The following is a 22,859-nucleotide window of genomic DNA, read 5'->3' as shown; positions in this document are numbered from 1 at the left end:
TGTACGCACGCAATTTGTATCACTCCAGAGTTGAATGTAAGGAGAAATATTAATAGTAGTAAAAGATAACACAAATATGTATGGTTTTTATGTTTGTGGTTTGTATTGTGGATAAAACTGACCTTATTCGAAACACTCGATGATGGATGATGGGATTTCCCGGATTTATCCTGAAACAATTGAGTTTTTTTAGAAAATTGGTAATTTCTTTGATTATTCTCAATAAAAAATTGTTTACTATTGGATATTAGACAAAATTAATTGGATCTATAAAATAATATAAAAGAAAATAAGTATTTTCAATGTAAACAAGTTGATATTCTTGTATTAATTAAAAGATGGCGCTTCAATAAAATTTGTTAATTTCTATTGTAAAAATTATAAAATTGATTAACTATGAATTTAGTTATAACTTAAATAATCTAAAAAAAATATTGAAGAAAAACGGAAAAAAAACTAGAAACATAGATTGTATTTAAAATATAATTAGTAAACTAATTCCTAAATATACATTTTTTTTATGATCAAAATATGAAAACGAAAAAGCTTTCCGAACACTTTTGTTGAATAACAAACGATTTGTCTTATATTTTACTTATTTTTTTTTATTATTCTCCCAGGTAATAACTATCAATTAAAGCGTACATTATTCACGTGTAATGGGAGAGCGAAGGCACGGGTCTCGATTATGTAACGCCTCGATTTATGACCAGACGCAAGTGCAGCGAGCGAACAAAGGTCGTTAAGTTTCGCAGAGAGACAAAAGGAGTGAAAACGTCGAGCGGTTTTACATTCGCACGAGATCAACACCAACCAATAAAAAAAAAGGAGAGACAAGAACGACACACACGTACAGATTGTAACCTCTCTTTTGATGCTGTTAAACGGCAGTTTGTCTCCGTTTAGCTTCTTCAGCTTTCTCAGCGTTATTATGTAACTTGGAATTATCTACTGATTTCCAATATTATTTTATTGATAAAGATGAAAATTCTAGATTTTAAACTAAAAAATGTTACTGATTACGCATAATACTTGTCAAGTAACGTGTCATGTAATTGTCAAACGTAAAATGATCGAGTTGTTAAGTACTGTTAATTTTTTTTATAAATTTTGATTATCTAAACTCAATTACTTATTACATAATACTTGTCAAGTAACGCGTCATGTATTTCTCAAACGTAAAATTCTCAAGTTGTGAAGAATTGTTGAGGAATTATCTAAATTTTGATTATCTAAAATCAATTACTTATTACACGTTACTTGTCAAATAACAACTCGTCATGTATTTGTCAAACGTAAAATTCTCAAGTTGTGAAGTACTTACTATTAAAGAAATTTCTAAATTTTTATTATCTAAACTCAATTACTGATTACACATTATTTGCCAAGTAACTCATAAAGTACCTTTGAAATCTAAAATTCTCAATTTCTCTACTAATAAAATTGTTAAATTTCAAAAATTTTATATGTAAAACCAATTATTATTCATATAATACTTTCAAAGTAAGTCAAATGCTTATAAAATGTAAAAGTTGACAAATGTAAGTACTATGAAAGTTGATGAAATTTCTAAATGTTTTTTTATTTAAACTCATTTACTGATTACATATTACTTGCCAAGTAACTCGTCAAGTACCTTTGAAATCTAAAATTCTCAATTTGTTTACTATTAAAGTTGTTCAAAGTAAAACCAATTAATAATCATATAATACTTTCCAATTAACTCAAGTACTTGTAAAATGTGAAAGTTGACAAACTTATGTTAAATTGATGAAATTTCTAAATTTTAATTATCTAAACTTATTTATTGATTACACATTACTTGAAAAGTAACTCTTCAGGTGTCTATGAAATGTAAAATTCTCAATTTGTCTACTATTAAAGTAGTACAAATTTCAAAATTTTATAAAAGAATGTAAAACCGATTATTAATCATATAATACTTTCAAAGTAAGTCAAGTACTTGTAAAATGTAAAAGTTAACAAATTTATGTACTATGAAAGTTGATGAAATTTCTAAATGTTTTTTATCTAAACTCAATTACTGATTATACATTACTTGCCAAGTAACTCATCAAGTACGTTTGAAATCTAAAATTCTCAATTTGTTTACTATTAAAGTTGTTCAAAGTAAAACCAATCAATAATCATATAATACATTCCAAGTAACTCAAGTACTCGTAAAATGTGAAAGTTGACAAACTTATGTTAAAGTTGATGAAATTTCTAAATTTTGATTATCTAAACTGAATTATTCATTACTTGCCAAGTAATTCATCAATTACCTATAAAATGTCAAATTCTCAATTTGTCTATTAAAGTTGTATAAATGTCTACATTTTGATTTTTAAAATTGATTAATAATCTTATAATACTTTCCAAGTAACTCAAGTACTTGTAAAATATAAAAGTTGACAAACTTGTAACAGGTTGACGAAATTTCTGAATATGATTATATAAATGATTATATAAAAATAATTATTGACAGTCGGTATATATGATGACATTGACAACTGACAGTTGACATTTTGAATTAATCTATCATCGGTTTCCATAGTAATTCATTACTCCCAAGGAGCATAAAAACAAATATAAAACAGTTATGTAATGTGGAGAATATAACATTATATTATAAAGATAACTGAACCAAATACTTCTATACAAATCCATTGCATATGTCTTTTGTTTCACACTCAAAGATCAACAGGTGCTTGAATTCAATTAGTACCAGATCAACATTACGCACCATAATCCACCGAGAATGCAGGTGTTAGAGGACCGAATTCCTGTTACGTAACACTCACTGACTCCTTCGGATGGGAAACGCGTGGGATCATCATCGTTCGACCGCACTCGACGAGCCGCGGCTGCTTGGAGGAGGACGTTACAGCCCGTTGCGTAACGGAGACACTGGATGTAATCCTATTCCGAAGAGGCCGAAAAAAACGCACGCAGCGCCCTCTGGGCCAGTACCGATGCGAAGACGGCAAACCTTTTCTTCCCACCTCAATTCGCTCAACAGGTGACGACGATGATGATAGGATTCACGATCTTCAGTTAATCCGATTTCAGCACCGTTTTCATTTACAAAACGAAATTAGCTTTATCTTAATTGAGTGATTAAAGAGTACTTTAATCAAAATGTTAATTTATAATCATTGAATTTTAACAGAAATGCATTAATCTGATCTTTATGTGCTTTTGTAATGGTTTATAAATAAATTTTACCAAATAAAAGTTTCAAAATATAATGTGGACAAAATTCTAACATTTTATTGAATAAATCTTAGCAAAAAATTAGTAAACTTGAAAAAAACTATGAATTCTTTGTTAAATGGAAAATAACAATTTTCTAAGAGATTTAGAGTTATTTATTATAAATTATTTAATATAAACATTGTAAAATAAAATAAAAATTATTGAATTATTTATTTTCTTGTAAAAATTGTTTTTTTTTTCTTGTCTTTGAGGTAAATATAATGAGTTTCCAAGTACCTTTGAAATCTAAAATTCTCAATTTGTTTACTATTAAAGTTGTTCAAAGTAAAACCAATTAATAATAATATAATACTTTCCAAGTAACTCAAGTACTTGTAAAATGTGAAAGTTGACCAACTTTGACAAATACTTAGAGCTTAGTCATTCCACTTATTAATCTTTGTACATTCTATTCTCTGGCTTTATCTTAATTGAGTGATTAAAGAGTACTTTAATCAAAATATTAATTTATAATCATTGAATTTTAACAGAAATACATTAATCTGATCTTTATGTGTTTTTGTAATGGTTTATAAATAAATTTTACCAAATAAAAGTTTCAAAATATAATGTGGACAAAATTCTAACATTTTATTGAATAAATCTTAGCAAAAAATTAGCAAACTTGAAAAAAACTATGAATTCTTTGTTAAATGGAAAATAACAATTTTCTAAGAGATTTAGAGTTATTTATTATAAATTATTTAAAATAAACATTGTAAAATAAAATAAAAATTATTGAATTATTTATTTTCTTGTAAAAATTGTTTTTTTTCTTGTCTTTGAGGTAAATATAATGAGTTTCCAAACCAAATGAAATTTTCTCAATATCGTCTTTCGAATACATTGAAATAGATCAAAGTTCGATGGTTGTGGTAAGCAGAGACGAGGTTGGATTGCTAAGAGTGTCAACTGCCGAAGAAATTTGTATGCCGGACGTGTGTGTGTCTTGTGCGCTTGGGAAAATAGAAATTTGAGCCAGTTTTCGGTATGCTACACATTTCTTTACTTGTATTACAAACACAGAACAGCACCAAAATAAGTAAATAACTAAAGCAGAAACAATTTGGAGTAAGAGGTAAAAAAAATAAGTTGTGCTGCTTCCAGCAAGGACAAGGACGATCGGGCAACTCTCGCCGACGGTAGAAATCGTTTCGAATCGGAGGTAGTAATAGTAGTAGTAGTAGGGTTCTCTTGCTACCAACAATCCATTGGGTTATACTTGCAGATAGAAGATAGAAGTTAAAAGTCGCACTTTCTGTTGATACCTCAACAACAACTGCAGCAGAAATCCGTTGATGCGTTACACGAATTAAAAGTAAAATCGTTGAAGTGCAGTAGTTTCCTGCATTTCGTTGCAATGGATTTATGTGAAATCTTCGGATCATCATGATGACCTTCGACACTTCGCAGCTTCGCATTGAGTGAATGTAAATGGAAATTGTTGGTAAGTCGATTATTAATTTATGTCGATTACCTTCGATTCAGAAGCGGAAAATTACTTATTATTATTGTTATTATAATCAGTGGCATTTCGAAAAAATAGAGCAGAAACAAGGAGAAAAACGTATTAGACAAACCCAAGTTACGTAAACGGTTTTCTTTTGATACAATAATGCTTCTCTTTATTTCTTGTCACAACATTTTTTTTTCTTTGATCGCTGCATGCTTGATTTCTTCAAACCAGAAATCAGGAATACGTAGAGCTTAGTCATTCCACCTATTAATCTTATTACATTCTATTCTCTGGAAAAAGTATTATTTCCTTCAAAACTTATTTCAATATCAAAATTTTGCATTTTTTTTATCAAAAATTTTCAAACATTGTCATACAATTTTTTTTTATATAACAAATTTTGATCGATGCTTTCGTGATTTCTTCAAACCAGAAATCAGGAATATTTAGAGCTTTGTGATTTCTTTCAAAACTTATTTCAGTATCAAAATTTTGCATTTTTTCCAAAATTTCTATATTTTATCTAAACTTAATTACTTATTACACATTACTTGTCAAATTAAGCATCATGTATTTGTTATTGTTATTTTGTTAAGGAAACTTCTAAATTTTTATTATTTAAACTCAATTACTGCTTACACATTACTTGCCAAGTAACTCATCAAGTACCTTTGAAATCTAAAATTCTCAATTTGTTTACTATTAAAGTTGTTCAAAGTAAAACCAATTAATAATAATACTTTCCAAGTAACTCAAGTACTTGTAAAATGTGAAAGTTGACCAACTTTGACAAATACTTAGAGCTTAGTCATTCCACTTATTAATCTTTGTACATTCTATTCTCTGGAAAAAGTATTATTTCCTTCAAAACTTATTTCAATATCAAAATTTTGCTTTTTTTTATCAAAAATTTTCAAACATTGTCATACTATATTTTTTATATTACAAATTTTGATTCTATTATCTGGAAAAACGTAATATTTCTATCAAAACTTATTTCAGTAACAAAATTTTGCATTTTTTCCATACTTTGTCATAGATCACAAATGGATAATTCTTAAATTAATGTGAATTTCAGCATTATGAAAATTTGTTACAAATATTTTCCTAAATTATGAAATAATAACTGAAAAATGTTCATCGTTACATCACAGAAAAATGCAAATTTTGAATTTCAAACTTAATTAATTAATTCTAATGCAAATGATTTAGTTTAATACAAAATATTATAAATATAAAGTTTTACAAATCTGCGATAAAAATAATATTTTTATTAATAAAATTTATTTAAAAATATTGCAAAAGTGTTTGTTTGTAAAATTCAATTATTTTCTAATAAATTGCCTCCTTTGATCCCATACAAACGCTTTGTTATATAATTCACAAACAAACGATCGCCTCTGCTTTGATGTTGAGGTCACTCTTCCACTTTATTATAAAATAATTTATCAATGAAGCTTATAGATTACACAAAAAAAAACTTTTATTTATGGCATTATTATAATAAAATTGTAAATATTATTAGAAAGATAATAGTTTTATCTTTAATTTGAATAATTGGTGATGTAATTGGCGTACGTGGTTAACGAGTAATTCAATAAGAAGTGAAGAAGTGTTAACATTTAATAAAAATCGTAATATTCAGTTATTAATTAATATTAGATAATCAAAATTATATCATAATATGCACAATTGATGACTATTTCTGATGTAATAATAAAATTTCTATAAAAAGTTTAAAATTTTTCAAATTATTCTAAAAAAAAATGGAAATTAAAAAACCGAATATAATTGCTCAAATTTGACAACTTATTATTAACAAATGGTGCATACTGAAAATTTGTAAATAGATTCAATGGAAAGGCCATACTTTCATATTTAATTTATTGTACAATGATCTAATTAGTATAAGTTGTTATATTAGCAATTAAATAGAATGTAGAGACGTGATAGCATTGCGAAAAATCGCAATATCTCAGTTATTAATTAACATTGTATAATAAAAATTACATCAAATTATATGAAAGTAATGATATTTATATATAAAGCTTAACAGTTTATGAATTATTCGAAAGAAAAATAATAATTCGAAAACTAAATTTGAATTGCTCAAATTTGACAACTAATAAAAATAAACTGTGATTATTTCAATTTTTTAAAAGAGTTCATTAGAAAAACAATAATTTATGTTTAATTTTCAAGTACAATGATCTATTTATTATGAGTGGTTATCGAGTAATTAAATAAATTGTAGAGACGTAATAATATTACAAAAAATCGCCATAGCTTAATTATTAATTTATATTAATTAATATAAATTACTTGAAAATATGCGGAATTGCTTATTTCTTTCAATACAAATGTAACATGAATGTAAAGTTGAATTATTTTCGAATTTTTGTAACAAAATAAATCGAAAATTTGAAAACTGAATTTAATTGGTCAAAATTGACAACTTATAATAAATAAACGGTGTATAATGTAAATTAATAAATGTTTTCAATGGAAAGGTCATAAATTCGTGTTTAAGTTACATGTTTAACTACATACGTATTGTAAGTGGTTATCGAGTAAATAAATTAAATGTAAAGACGCGCAAAATAATAGAAAAATCGCAAAATCTCAATGATTAAAAAAACATTACGTAACTATTGTTATATGAAAAGAAGCGCAATAGAAAATCGTTTCTGATGTAATCAACAAGTACATATAATTTAGCAAACTTTTCCAATTAATTTGTAAAATTCGTAATAAATTTTCCAAACAATTTGCAAACAATTGCAAAATAAAAACACACATCAGTAAACAATTAATATTCTCGCTGATTTTTTATATAAATAACGCGAATAAATATACTTAAATGTATAAATTTACGTAAAGTTATTTATTGAAATATAAATAAGTGTGTTTAATAAAGTCTTCGATTTTAGAAGAGTTAATAAAATGAATCAAGCCTGTGGGGATCTAATTTCGAACGTGGATAATTACCGGGATTTCGTTTGCTAAAAGAAAAAAAAGTATTAATTGCTTTCAGACCTCGGGGATTTTTTAATTAATACAAATTTCGTTCGATCTTTCATAAAATAAATATTATTCTGGCTTTGGGGATTCGGTGGTTTTGGATCGATCATATTGAGACCTAGCTAATATCTTAGAGTAATTGATGATGTAACAGGTAAACATGCTGTGCAGTTTATTATCCATTTGCGTGAGGTGACTTAGGTGAATGAATGTGAAAGGTGAAAACCCAATTTGCGTAGAAATCACAACAACTTTTCAATATGAATATTTGAATATACGAATTGCATTGCACTTTAAATGCGTTCTATTCACTAATAAGTAATAAAACAAATAAATAGGCAACTTTTTTGTTTTCTTGGTAAGCCGATATCATTTACAATTTAAATACGAATTACGTAAATTTATGAATTATGAATTCGGATTTTCAGTGCAGATTGTTTTAATCAAAAACTATCAAAACTATGATTTTGTGTAATATTGTGTATATAATAAATAAATTAGTCTAAACTTGAATAAATCCATTAATTTGTAAGGAAATGGGTAAAGATAACTTTTTTTTAATATCTGCGTATATTTTTAAGCAAAATAATTAAGAAAGTTTAAAAAAAATACTGAATAATATTGCATATGTACTAAATAAATGTGTGTAAACTTGAATAAATTCGTTAATTCGTAAGAAAAAAGAGCGAGAAAAGTTAAATAAATAAATTTGTCTAAATTTGAATAAATCCGTAAATTTGTTAACTTTTTTTAATATGTGCGTATATTTTTGTCTAATCTTGAATGAATTCATTAATTCGTAAGAAAAATGAGTAACAAAAGTTGACTTTTTTTAATATCTGCGTATATTTTTAAGTAAAGTAATTAAGAAAGTTTAAAAATGAATAATGTTGTGTATCAATTAAATAAATTTGTCTAAACTTGAATAAATTCGTTAATTTATAAGAAAAAAGAGTGTGAGAAGTTAATTTTTTTAATGTTTATATTTTTAAGTACAATAATTAAGAATGTTTAAAAAATACTGAATAATATTATATACGTAACAAATAAATTTGTCTCAACTTCTTAATTCGTAAGAAAAATAAGAAAGAAAAGTTTTTTTTTTATTATCTGCGTATATTTTTATAAAATAATTCAGAAAGTTTTAAAACAAATACAGAATAATATTGTGTATGTACCAAATAAATTTGTCTAATTTTTAATAAACAAAACTGAGTAAGAAAAGTTAACTATTTTAATATCGAATCAGTTAATTCGTAATAAAAATGATTAAGAAAAGCTAACTTATTTTTTTAATGATTTTCAATATTTACTAACTTTTTACTGTAATTCTATCATTATTTTAGGTGGAAAATATTGAATTGTTAAAGTTTTATAATCCATTACAGACACTCATTTTTATTTAATTTAATTAACATTAACTAATTATAAAAGAAAATTATACTTTCATTTTTTATTCTAACTATTACATAAACATCCAACACAGAATAGTTATGTTTCTGGTTTTGAATTTGTTTAATGATCGGTCATTGTCTCAAGTGAATTGCGTATTTTGTCGCTCATTTTTTTGCTGGTGATTTTGTGTGAAATGTAAAAAAAAAAGAAAGTCGAGCGGAAGGAAGAAAGTCCGAAAAGTAAATAAAATAAATTACGGTGATTCTTATATTTTTATGTTGCTCGTATTGTTACGCAACGCGGAAATGGATCGTAGAGCTCTTCGAACGATACGGATAAACAGTATAATAATATATACGACGAGACTCAAGGAATACAAATCAAAGATAATTAATAGTCTTCTTCGACTCAACTCAACTTTCCATCGGATTCTTCAATTTTAACAGTCATTTGTTCTGCACATATTGTTAGAAATTTATTGGTCATTCGTGGAAAACCACTGCATTTCCTCAATTGTAAATAAAAAACATAATTATAATGTAAGTATTTTCACAATCTGGAGAAATCTTTGCATAAATTAGGAAATTTATTAATACAAACAATTGCGTTATGAATTGGTATAGTTTTGATAATTATTCATATTTTACATTATTTTGAGTCCGTAACTACTTCGGATAATGAAATAAAATACAAGTACTGATTATGGGTCAAAACGACCCGTTTATTGAATATTAAAAAAAAACTCAACTCAACTTTCCATTGGATCCTTCAAATTTAACCGTCATTTATTCTGCACATAGTGTTATAAATTTCTGCATTTCCTCAATTGTAAATAAAAAACATAATTATAATGTAAGTATTTTCACAATCTGGAGAAATCTTTGCATAAATTAGGAATTTTATTAATGCAAACAATTGCGTAAAGTACGTGAAAACATATTAATTACATTTTATAATTAACAGTTGAATTTTAATTATTAACGCCATCTGTTTTCAGTAAACTTCATTATGAATTGCTATAGTTTCATAATTATTCATATTTTATTTTAACCCGAAACTATTTCGGATAATGAAATAAAACACAAGTACTAATATGGGTCAAAATGACCCGTTTATTGAATATAAAAAAAAACAAATTATTGTTTAATTTTACAAGAAACATATATTAATACTTATTATTTAATGAATTTGTCATCATTTAAAAAGGCCCGAAATATAATCTAGAATCAACTCACCGCAACCTCCTTTGATCCTACTATAAAGTGCACTAGAAAATACTAGAATAGTTAGAAGGTCAAGCACCACAATAGAATACGAATGAAAGGAAATATCAGGTGGGTCATTCTGATCCATCCGTAGTACTTACGTGTTCAATTTTTACACATTTGTCTTATCCATAATTTGTACGTGCTTCCAATTGTTAAACAAATATTATTTGTAACTTTCCACTTTATTTTTTGTATCCTTTTCAAACCAATAAAATAATATTTGACATTTATTTAGTTTTTTTTGAGTTATTTAATAGATGGCGTATGAAATTATAAGAAAATTTGCAGATGTTTTGTTGTTGATAAACAAAAGTAAATTAAAATTGATTGAGGTTAAATATAGTTTTTATCTTTGTAAATAGATGGCGTATGGAATTGCAATGCAAATATCACTAAGAATCAATCTAGATTAGATATGTATTATAATAATTATTACTTTCTTGAGTAAATCATTATATTTTTTTTTGTTATGAAACTAAATCAATTTCTTTATTGCTCAACAACCTTCTCGAACGTAATAATTACCTATGTATATTACTTTGCTACATATTTTTTTTTATTCTTTCCATTCTGATTCCGTCGCTCGACGCTCGATTTAATACATTTTTCAATCTGTATCTTAGAAGTTAAGTGTGTCAGAACCTTCAAGAAATAAGTACTTTTATATATATATTTTTTTTGTTCATTCGATCTTGCAAATACTTTTGTTTCCTTTTGCAACAAATTATTCAGATTATTATGTAAAAATATATACATTTATTTATATAAGTAAATAATATATCAAGTTATTTCCTTCTTTCAAATATCAAATCTGAATTTAAATAAAAAATCCGTTGTATATATTAATATAATAACTATAAATACCTCGTATAGTGCGGCTTTCATCAATGCGGTTTCTAATTGACAAAATAAATTCTACAGTTTTTTAGTCCTCGATTAGTCCGGTTTCAAGTAGTGCGGGATATTATTACAAAATTGTATTGAAGTTAGTTGCAATTCGAGGCAACAATTTCTTCATTGTGTGTATTTACATACAATGTGAAGGTCACAGATATCTTTGATTTATTTTATTTTTTGCAAGAAAATATCTCATTTTTATTTCTCGAGAAACGTGTAGTGAAAGTACTCGGATCTTGAATTAAATCAGATCAGGTGAATGAATGTTTTACAAATGATTTATAGATGAAAACAAATTATTGTTGCATAGAAAATGATAAAATTCAGTTTAACTAGGGAACCCGAGAAATTCTAAGAAATTATTACATTTCACTTATAATCTTACTAACTTGAAGTATTCATCCATAAAATCATGTTAATCCAACAAAAAATTTGAATTTTATTATGGAATAAACATTATATAAGGATATTAAATCAATGTTCGAATAGACAAATGTCTTAATGTAAATGCAAATAGAAATATTATTTATTTTAATAATTCATGATCTGCCTTTAGCTATGTCAGCTGTAATTGCAGCAATTAATTTCCTCGTATTTCTCATATATAAATAACATTAAGGTCACGTTTTACATAAATAATTTGAATAGCTTCATTTATACAAAAAATAATAATATAAGATATTTTTTACAATACCTGTCAAGATTACCAAATTCTATTGGTTAACTAATCACTAACATATTGTGGTACTATTGGTTGTCATGTATCTCCATGTTAACCAATAATATTTGGTGACAGTTATGGAATAGTTGTTACACTTGGTTGTCATTTATGTCAAATGCGTAACTTGGTTTGTCATTGTCATGTTTTTATTTTACGTCTTCATGATTTCTGTCATTATGCTTACTTACTAAGTTGACAAGATTCACAAGATTGTGATGATGTACTAAAATTGAATATTATTTTTGATTTACAGACGGTGACTCGAGATGGCGCTGCTGGAAAACATATCCGAGGAGCCGGAAGTGATCTACGAACTGATCATAACGATAATAAACGTGCTCAGTATAATAGTGAACATCCTTCTGATAGTGCTGATAGTGCGTTCAAGATCGATGCGCACAAAGACGAACATGTACATCCTAAACGTGTGCGCAGCCGATCTTCTAACCCTTTTAGTCCTCTTGCTATACTACCTAGACAAACGCATCGTGCGTTACACCTACAAATCAGTCAACTACCCTCACATCCAATGCATCTTGAGCAACTTAGAGATATCCCTTCAAATCATAACGACAACATTCGTGATCATCATGATGACCAACTGCATGTACAACTCGAAATGCATCTCACAAGGTATAGTCCTTGTCCTCATGTGGAATCTGATCGCTGTTGCTTTCTACGTGAACATTCAGTACTGCAGGGATGAGCTGACGCTCATCCAAGGAGCCGTCTACGCTGTTTTCATCACCTGCCTTTTGCTCATCCTCTGCGCCAAGTATTACCTTCGCTGCAAGAACCGCGGTGATATCAGTAGAGACGGCGCATTTCGCCTCAACTTTGGCACAATCTTCGTTTGTCTCTGCCTATTCAGTTGGGTGGTGAACATCATAGCAGAGTTCACCTTCACAAGCGAATCAATCTTCAAGCACTTCATCTTAGCGTTCGGGACTTCGGTTAAAGTTGGAAAGAACATCGCGCTCGGATTCTATCTGCTCAAGTACAACGAGATGTTCAAGGATAGCTTCTTGGGACTCTTCAATTGCAGGATAGTCAGGATCAACGAGTCCGTCAATTACTCCACTGACAGGACGTCAGTTGACATTAGCATCAGCACCGATAAAATATGATCAACACCACAAACGTAAAGAAACAAAGAAAATACAACAACAAAAATATGGAAACGAAGCTTTAAATTAACTCTTAAGTCAAACGGGGAATGTGTACATACATCTTGATTTCGGCCGAAACAAGTTCCACGTCATCTAATTTAGTTATCATTTTAGTTATTATTATTACTAGTTACCATAGTCCATGTATATTTTTATTATTTTTTTGAATAAATACATTAGTAAAATAACTTAATACTTTATATTCTTTAAGAACCTAACCTAATTTACTCAGTACACCTATAAATCCCATAACTATGATCCATAGCATTTTTAGTAATCTGTATACCTAACCTAACAAAGTCAAATGTATTATATACTAAGATAAAGCGGTGCCAATCGCAAGCCCGACAAATCCCGACGTTCGAAATCCCGAGTGTATCGAAATCCCGACTATATCGAAATCCTGAGAGTGTCTTTTCTTATTATAAATTTTTATGGTAGTCGGGATTACGATATAGTCGGGATTTTGGTTGTCGGGATTATGGTAGTCGGGTTTATGACATACTCTGATACCCGACTCTGAGATATTAATATCCGGAATGTGAATACCAAAGGAGACAGAATGTGAATATCATATGAAATCGTATAGATCACCAAGCATACACCAAAACAGTAAGAAGAAACAGTTGGTATTATTAATTGAGAAACAATTGAATTATTTGAATTGCAGTGTTGGATGCCTGATTCAACTGTCATTGTTGTTGCAGGCAGCTTATGTTGCGCTATTTAAATTGAGAAGAAAATCACACAGTTTATAGTGGATTAAATAAGATAGATCCTTATGTAAGTATTCATGCATTATTTATTTACTATTATATTTATATATATAATCTTATAATAATTTCAATTAATTGATTTCAAGTAAATAAGAACATGCGTTTCATGAAAGTAAAACAAAAGCTAAAGGGTTGAGTCAATGCTTGTTTTAGTTGTGTAGAATCAAATACGTTGAAGTATATATTAATACATTTTTGTGTGTTCTAATGAGAATAGGTGAGTTTTATTCAATTACTACATGCAAATTATATAATAATTCTATAACAAAAATGTATATTTTAACGAAGAAAACATTTAATTTGAATCACTTCTCAGGTGACAGTTTGTTATTTCAGGTTAGGTTTTTTTTTTGTTTTTAAAATAAAACCAATAGCGATTTGATTAAATGTATAATTATATCTGCGTAAATTACTGAAAATTAAAATTTATTTCTGTTTCAGTTATACCAAGTAAAAGATCAATTAACTTAGGTATAAGTATTTCCTAAAGATTCAAATATAAATCAATAATAATATTTATTTTTTTCTTACTTAGTTAGGAAAATGTCTTCTAGAAGGAAACCTACAGTTAAAATATTCCTAGCAGATTATTATTCTGATCCATACTACTTCCTACTAGACACGACTTCGACGATCGGATCGCTGCAATATGAACTAAGGCTCAGAAACATGTTGACGTATACATCAGGACTTTACTTCACTCCAACTGAAGAGGAATGCAAGTTGGGTCGTATAATAGCAGCGGAAAAGTACGAGATCATGCCGCAAATAGTAGAAATCCCTGATAATCCCAAAGGCTTTGGAATGCTTGCCGCACAAGACGCAACATCTAGCAAAGTAGATTTAGATTATAAAGATGCTCGTGAAAATGTTACAGAAAATGCATTTATAAGGATAAGAAGAGGACCTAAAGGCAAAGATAACTTTATGACATACATTGATAACACTCTGTTATGGAAAATAATGGTTTCCGATGTTGCCTTGTTGGCGGATATTTTGGAGAAGGATATCGGTTTGGATAATCTGGTTAAATCTATAATACTATTGAATATGAAAATACCGATGAAATCGAAAACACCTCATCAGGAAGCTGAAAACGAGCCTGCATTAAACACTGAAGTAGTAAATTACTCATTGAAAGAACCGTTCAAGGTGACGAAATCCTTTATCAGACGCGAAAGGTTCTTCTCATTACTCACTGAGAAAAAATTTGTTGATTCATCTGAAGAAAATAGATTTATCCAAGATTATTTTGTTCATGAAATTCTTACAACGGGAGTAAATGATAATGATTTGAATGAAAAAGTTTCAGATCAAATTATTGGTGGTAAGCAATTTAAAACTTTCAATTAATCTGAAATTAGTTTACAATATTTTGCAGATGGTGAGGGAGCAATTGGTGATCAGAACGAGTTAGATATAGAATCTGAATCTAACAAGATTTGTTCTCAAGGAAATGATGTGGAAGATTCTTTGATTGAATACAATGATCAAGGATTTTCAGACATTGAAACGCAGGATGATCATGGATCAAAAAACGATTTAGCTTTGAATCAAACGGTTTTTGATAGTAAGGAAAGTATGGTTAATCTTCAGGAATTGGAAGAGTGTACTGAGATTATTTCAAGAACTTTTATTGAAGAATGTGACAATTCCTATGATGTCTTCGAAACTAGTCTGCTGTTGGGTATAGTTCTGATTTTATTTGTAGCTTTCGAATTTGATTGCTTAATGTCTATTAGCTACATGCTTTTATTTGCTTATATTATTCATGAGTAAATTAGTTTAGTAAGAACTTTTCTGTATGCTATATAAATAAATTTATTTTTCTTTGGATCAATCCTAGTTTTAGGTATACACGCATGGGTACCAACTATTGTATACACAACAACATCAATTAATTTTGTAGTAGCTTCAAACTCAATGACTTAAAATAGTAGTTGGTATACCTGATTAGCATGTATGTCTCTTAGGTCTATATCACAAACCCGACAATCGAAAGACCGTCTATTAAAATCCCGACGTTCGAAATCCCGACTGTATCGAAATCCCGACGTTCGAAATACCGGCTGTATTAAAATCTCGACGCTTGAAATCCCGACTATGTCAAAATCCCGACAATCAAAATCCGACTATATCAAATCCCGACAATCAAAATCCGACTATATCGAAATCCCGACTACCATAAAAATGTTATTGTAGAAATTTATAATAATAAAAGACACTGTCGGATTTCGATATAGTCGGGATTTTGATTGTCGGGATTATGGTAGTCGGGATTTTGACATAGTCGGTATTTCGATTTTCCGACTATATCAAAATCCCGACTATATTGAAATCGCGACTACCATAAAAATGTTATTGTAGAAATTTATAGCAATAAAAGACATTGTCGGGATTTCGATATAGTCGGGATTATGGTAGTTGGGATTATGATATAGTCGGGATTTCGATACACTCGGGATTTCGAACGTCGGGCTTGCGATTGCCACCGATGTCTCATATCAGGTGTAGTGTAGATACAACAATAAACCGAGATTAGAACATTACCCATATCTACAAAATACCCACCTATTCATAATTGAAAATTCTGCAAATCTTATCTTCTTTGATGATACTAATCATTTTGAAGGTAATGCATCAATTACATAGTTATTCCTTATATGTACATTTGGTTGCGGACTTCTTGATAATAACCCAAAAACAACAAATCTTGCCCAATTATACGGAACCGCGGAGTTGCACACTGTTGTTTAAGCCGTGTTTTCTGTATCAAGCGACGAAAATTGGGGAAATTTTGGAAAGCACAACTACAGTAAAATGTGTAGAGGTGTAAATAATATACAGTTTTGATATCACATAGCGAGGTATAAAATAAATATACTTTATCTGTAATTGTTGTTATCTAATTGTAAGGTTGAAAAATCAAAAGGATGTGTGTTATCAGTATTAATAATAGCAATAATCACATCTACTTATACATAATTTTAATCATTTCCAGAGTAAAAATCCACAATGAGTGTTGATGAAAATATAAGAAAGTGTAAATATCTAGTTGTTGTGCCAAAATCTAGTCCGATGACTTCAATATCGGATAACATGATATATTTGAAGTCTCGCATTGAAGCAAATAATTTTAATAACTACATCCAATATTTGGATAAAAACTTGCGACGGGAAGAGTTCAATACAGGTTATATGTTATATACCAAGGATGTAACTTGCGGATTTATAAAGGAAGAATTGGATAAACCACAAGATTTCGGTAATCTGCAATTGGATTTGACGTATCGAGACAAGAGAAATTACTACGACACTTTTTGGATCCATTCGAACAATGGATCATATTGGACTTTATTAAAACGCAACCAATTAACAAATCCATTTGTTTCTCAAGACAAAACACATAATTCTGAGAGTCAGAACAGTAATCTCAATAGGTCCTCTTCGCAAAAACAATTTTTCCCACATCGTAATCCTTCTGATCATTCCATTCAAACTGAAAGCAAAACGAAAAGCGATACTAATACAAATAACATTCAACAATCATCTACAAATTTTAAGAAAAAATCTGATGGAAACCACGAGGATGAAGATGAAATTAATTTAAAACAACTTAAAGACGCATCCGTGCCTGTTCTCAGGAGTAATAGAAACAATACAAATTTCAAGGAAATTTCTGATAGAAAACACAAGTTCAGTAAAAAGAAAAAAGATGAACAACGTAAAGACGCAACCACGACTAATAGAAATATAGGTATTGGAATAGAAAACTATAAACCAACTGTTAAACAAATTAAAAGATACGTTAAAAGATACAATATAAATGAACTGGATATATATCTTAAACATAAAAAACCAACCATAATTTCCGAAACTAAACAATTATTGAAAATATTTGTGATTTTATTTTTTGCTTTCGAATTGGTATCAGAAGACAAGCAGTCACGTACATTTTATTTTATTCAATTGTTCTTTTCTTCATTTATTTATTTAACAATTTTTATTGGCCAATTTAAGACCAAAATGACTATGCAAATATGCAAATAAAAGAACAAAATAAATAAGTATTAGTTTAAATTTAATACTACGTTTTCAAATTGAAATTAGCATTAGTTTCAAAAAATACAGTAATGATGACAATGACAGTATTGTCATCATTTCCAAGAAATTTGACATTGAGTATTGTCAATGGTATTGTCATATCGAAAAATGTCATCTGACTTTGACAGTATTGACATTGAACGTACTTTGACTCTAATATCATAATGTTATAAATATTTTAATTAGACAATAATGTTACATTTGTGTTGTCATTGATATTAAAACAACTTAAAGACGCATCCGTGTCTGTTCTCAGGAGTAATAGAAACAATAAAAATTTCAAGGAAATTTCTGATAGAAAACACAAGTTCAGTAAAGAGCAAAAAGATGAACAACATAAAGACGCGCCCATGCCTGTTCTTAGGAGTAATAGAAACAATACAAATTTAAGGAAATTTCTGATAGAAAACACAAGTTCAGTAAAAAGATGAACAACATAAAGACGCGTCTATGCCTGTTCTCAGAGTAATAGAAACAATACAAATTTCAAGGAAATTTCTGATAGAAAACACAAGTTCAGTAAAAAGATGAACAACTTAAAGACGCAACCACGACTAATATAAATATTGGTATTGGAATTAAAGAGTACAAACCAAGTGTTAATGACATTATAGATGAACTGGATATATATCTTAAACATAAAAGACCAACCACAATTTCCGAAACTAAACATTTATTGAAAATATTTGTGATTTTATTTTTTGCTTTCGAATTGGTATCAGAAGACAAGTCACGTACATTTTATTTTATTCAATTGTTCTTTTCTTCATTTATTTATTTAACTATTTTTATTGACCAATTTAAGATCAAAATGACTATGCAAATAAAAGAACACAATAAATAAGTATGAGTTTAAATTTACTACATTTTCAAATTGAAATTAGCATTAATTTCAAAGAATACAGTAATGATGACAATGACAGTATTGTCATCATTTCCAACAAAATTTGACATTGACAATACCATCATATCAAAAAATGTCATTTGACTTTGAGAGTATTGACATTGAACGTTCTTTGATGCTAATATCATATTGTTATAAATATTTCAATTACACAATAATGTTACATTTGTGTTGACATTGATATTATTGGAATGCCATTATAATGGTATATTGGTACAAATATGTTATTGTAATTTGACAGCATTGACACTATAATATTGGTATTGATATTGACTTTGATTATAACAGAGTATTGAGTAGGGTTTGCGGAATTGGGAATTTTGGGCTGAAGATGTTACCAGGATGTCGTTCAAAGTGAAATACGGAGAAATTTACCGGAAAACTAGCGCGACACAAAAAAGAGAAATTTTGGACGCGCTATACCTTGTAAACCCTTGAGGGGCGGTAGCTTTATTCCTCCTCCCTCCTTTTTCTTAATACGGGTTAAACTGAGCACTACAGTGCTCCGCCCCGTCTATACATCAGAAATGGACTAAGATGTATTGAAAAACTGTTGAACTGCAAACTTTCGTTGACAATTGGAAGAAACACCGATGATCTCGATATCGGAAAACATGAGCTTTTTGAAAGATCACGTGAACAGTGCGAATAAAAGAAACCTCTGCAATCACCTAAGAAATACCGCAACAACAGAAGAATTGGACAGAGAATTCGTAATTGTTGAAAAATAATAACGAAAAATTTAAAAACATAAAGCAGGAACTGGATAAGCCGGACGATTTCTTAACGACTTGTTTGATGGACGACAACTACATGGATAATCTCATTGAGCATCTGCAGAACCTTTCCAACATGAACGAAGGGAATTTACCCTTAAACCACGCAACGACAGATTCACTTGTCTACAAAAACTTGATAGTTACGAACCGACGAATTCAAACCAGAAACATCACCGGATGAAGAAGGAATCCGAAAATAATGATATTATATTGATATTGATCAGATTTCTCGGATTGTTTCTATTTATCATACTAGTCTTTTGCCTTTGGAAACAAAAACCTCAGTAAACATGGAATACTACCCAATTAAGGGTTGAAACATGCGCCATCTATTATAATCTGTTTATATTGTGGTGCTCACTCCAGCCCGCGTATATGACGTCACCTACAAGCCCGTTACGGCGCAGCTGGTATTCCGGGAAGGTCTGATAAGGGTACTACCTTGTTAGGGTCTCTTCTCTTATTTCCTGTCTTCTCTTCCGCTTCGCCGGTGTCTTAATAACATGTAAGGTTCCCTATATTATCTCGTGAGTATTCTCTGTGTTGGCTCTCGAGCCTCGGACTCATTATACTGCAAAAAACCTTTGTATCCTATGAATCATACTGTATTGTAACGAGCCATGATATACTCTAATAAACATTATATATTAAAACCATCAAAAAATTCGCAAAATTCTACAATTAAACAGATATTGTAACTTTAACTCTGTGCTAACAACGTTCACCACAAAGATAACTACAAAAGCTAGTTCTCGTTAAGATAAGCATGGATTTGAGATGAGTCTAGTTTTAACTATAGTAACAGTAAGAAATGTTAAGAGTGATTCCGTAAGTAAACTCAATCTTCAATTGAACGATTTCTCCCTTTACCCACGTAACTTTATCATTCATCCAAACCGGTAATTCATAATCTTATCCAGGGAAAGTTAATAGGTGTTTCGTGAAAACTTAGAATGAAATAATTTCTAAATAAATTGCTTTTTTTTCATTTCATTTTTAAATTTATTACCTACCTTATAAAATAAACAAGTTGTTCCGTGAAAATTTCAGGATCTACAAATTGTTCTGTTTCAAGAAACGTATACAAAATGAACTAACAATGACATAACTTTAATTTGCAAAATACATTTTCTATTTATTTTCATTGTTAGATTCTTCATTTCATAATTAGGTTTTAATTAATCAATTAATATCATTTAAACTTGTGATTGAACTAATATTAACAAATTGTGGTTAAACTTATTGTACATTTATCATTAAGCTAAAATTTATCAATTAAATAACTAATTCTAAATAATTCTTTGATTATAATCTTAATTTGCTATAGAAATTTGAACTAAACAGTATTATTAACTTCTTATTAAATTTGACAGTATTGACTTTGATTATAAGACAAATTAATGTAGCTTTTTCAAATTGGTCACAATTGTTACTGGTAGTATTGATTTGGATAATATTATGGAATAAAAAATTGAAAAAATAAATGAAGTAATCATAGATAATTGATATTCACAGTATTTACTATGATTATAATGAAGTATTGTTGACAGAACGTCATCTTGACATTGACAGTATTGATTTTGACAATATTCTTATAATTATATATTAAGGATTTATTAAAATTGACTTGAATAAAATAAATGATGACAATTGTATTGAGATTTTATGTTTTATTTATGTGTAATTCCAAGTCAATTGGTGAAGACATGAATAGTATTTTTTGCTGACTTAAGTCATATGCTTTAAGTGTATTTGGCGTGCGTTTTGTAGGGTTCAGCCGTATGCAAAACAAATTCACCGAAGCCATACAAATTGCATACACCTATTGTTTTTGACAATAAACTCGGCAAGAAAATGACCAAGTTATATAAGACGTCGCTATAACAGACGTCAATTTTGTTTTACAAGTAATTGTTAAGGTTAACAACAATAATTTAAATTTTATAAAAAAAAAACGGATCACAGACATTTTGGTATTAGTTGATGCGCAGACTTCGCAATGGAGAAAGTTATTGTACCTGGTGAAATTGTGAACTTCATATTAGCGAAGCAAACCGTCAAACCACCACCTATGATATCGTTATCGGACAACATGAGATTTTTGAAAGGTTACGTGGTTGGTATGAATCATGCAAATCTCTGCAATCACGTATTAAAAACCACNNNTTCGGAGCGATGAAATCAACGCCGCATGACGATAAACATACAACTGATATATTGCAAGAAGCATTGATGGAAGACAATGAGCAGACACTGGACGACAGAATGAATCTATGGAATTTACCCTTACACGACGTAATGAAAGATTCACTTGTTTACGATAACGATGCAGATTATATTGATTATGATTGTTGTATGAACAGTTACAAACCGACGTGTTCTTCAGGCTATTCAAACCAGGACCATCACCGGACGAAGGAGGAATTCGTAAATAATCTTGCCGGGATTCTTAAAGGATTAAGCTTTCTCGGATTATTTGTATCCATCGTGCTGTTATTTTGCTTTTGCAAACGAGATTCCGATTGGTATCAAACGGTCAGTTGGTATCTAAAGTCGCAGATAATAAGCATGGATTACGACCCAATGGAGGGTTGATCCATGCTCCATATATTACAATTTTTTATACCAAAACCATCGAAAAACATCGTTCATTCTTTTATAATCTAATCTAATCCATTATTTTTTACGTAATTTTGATGAATGAACTAACAATCACACAGCTTCAATTTTCAAATTAAATTTTCTATTTTATATTCTTCATAGAATAATTAGGTTTTAGGTTATTATTCAATTAAGATCATTAAAACATATGTATAGTTAAACTTATTGTTCATTTTAACTTAAGCTAAAATTTTATTAATTAAGTTTTAACTATATACTTGTAAATCATTCTGGATTATTCAATAAATTAAAAAATATTTTTATTAACAAACACTTTCATAACTACAGAAGTAAATGATTTTTTTATAAATATTTGCAAAAAAAAGTTTCCAACGTATCAGCAAATAATGAAAATATAACTCAGATTCAATAATTGACAGATGTCTCATAAAATTGTTATCATAAAATGTGTATTATCTCTGTCGACTTGTTCATATTTTATGCGACAAA

The 22,859-nt window shown here is 28.9% G+C and overlaps 1 protein-coding gene across 1 annotated transcript; it reads left to right on the top strand.

Annotated features, from left to right (window-relative positions):
- The first annotated feature begins 4,439 nt into the window (after positions 1-4,439).
- On the top strand, positions 4,440-13,324 carry LOC108569944. The gene is made up of 2 exons (XM_017931725.1): positions 4,440-4,705; positions 12,270-13,324. The coding sequence occupies exon 2, from the start codon at positions 12,283-12,285 to the stop codon at positions 13,141-13,143; it is 861 nt and encodes a 286-aa protein (XP_017787214.1). The 5' UTR covers positions 4,440-4,705; positions 12,270-12,282; the 3' UTR covers positions 13,144-13,324.
- Positions 13,325-22,859: the final 9,535 nt, after the last annotated feature.

This window comes from Nicrophorus vespilloides, unplaced genomic scaffold (genome assembly GCF_001412225.1).
Source record: "Nicrophorus vespilloides isolate i.1.1-1 unplaced genomic scaffold, Nicve_v1.0, whole genome shotgun sequence".
NCBI classification, from domain to species: domain Eukaryota; kingdom Metazoa; phylum Arthropoda; class Insecta; order Coleoptera; family Silphidae; genus Nicrophorus; species Nicrophorus vespilloides.
This window is presented reverse-complemented; position numbering and strand designations above follow the sequence as displayed.

Excerpts from the sequence above, each read along its gene's own strand:
- LOC108569944 (XM_017931725.1), top strand. The coding sequence starts at position 12,283 with ATGGCGCTGCTGGAAAACATATCCGAGGAGCCGGAAGTGATCTACGAA.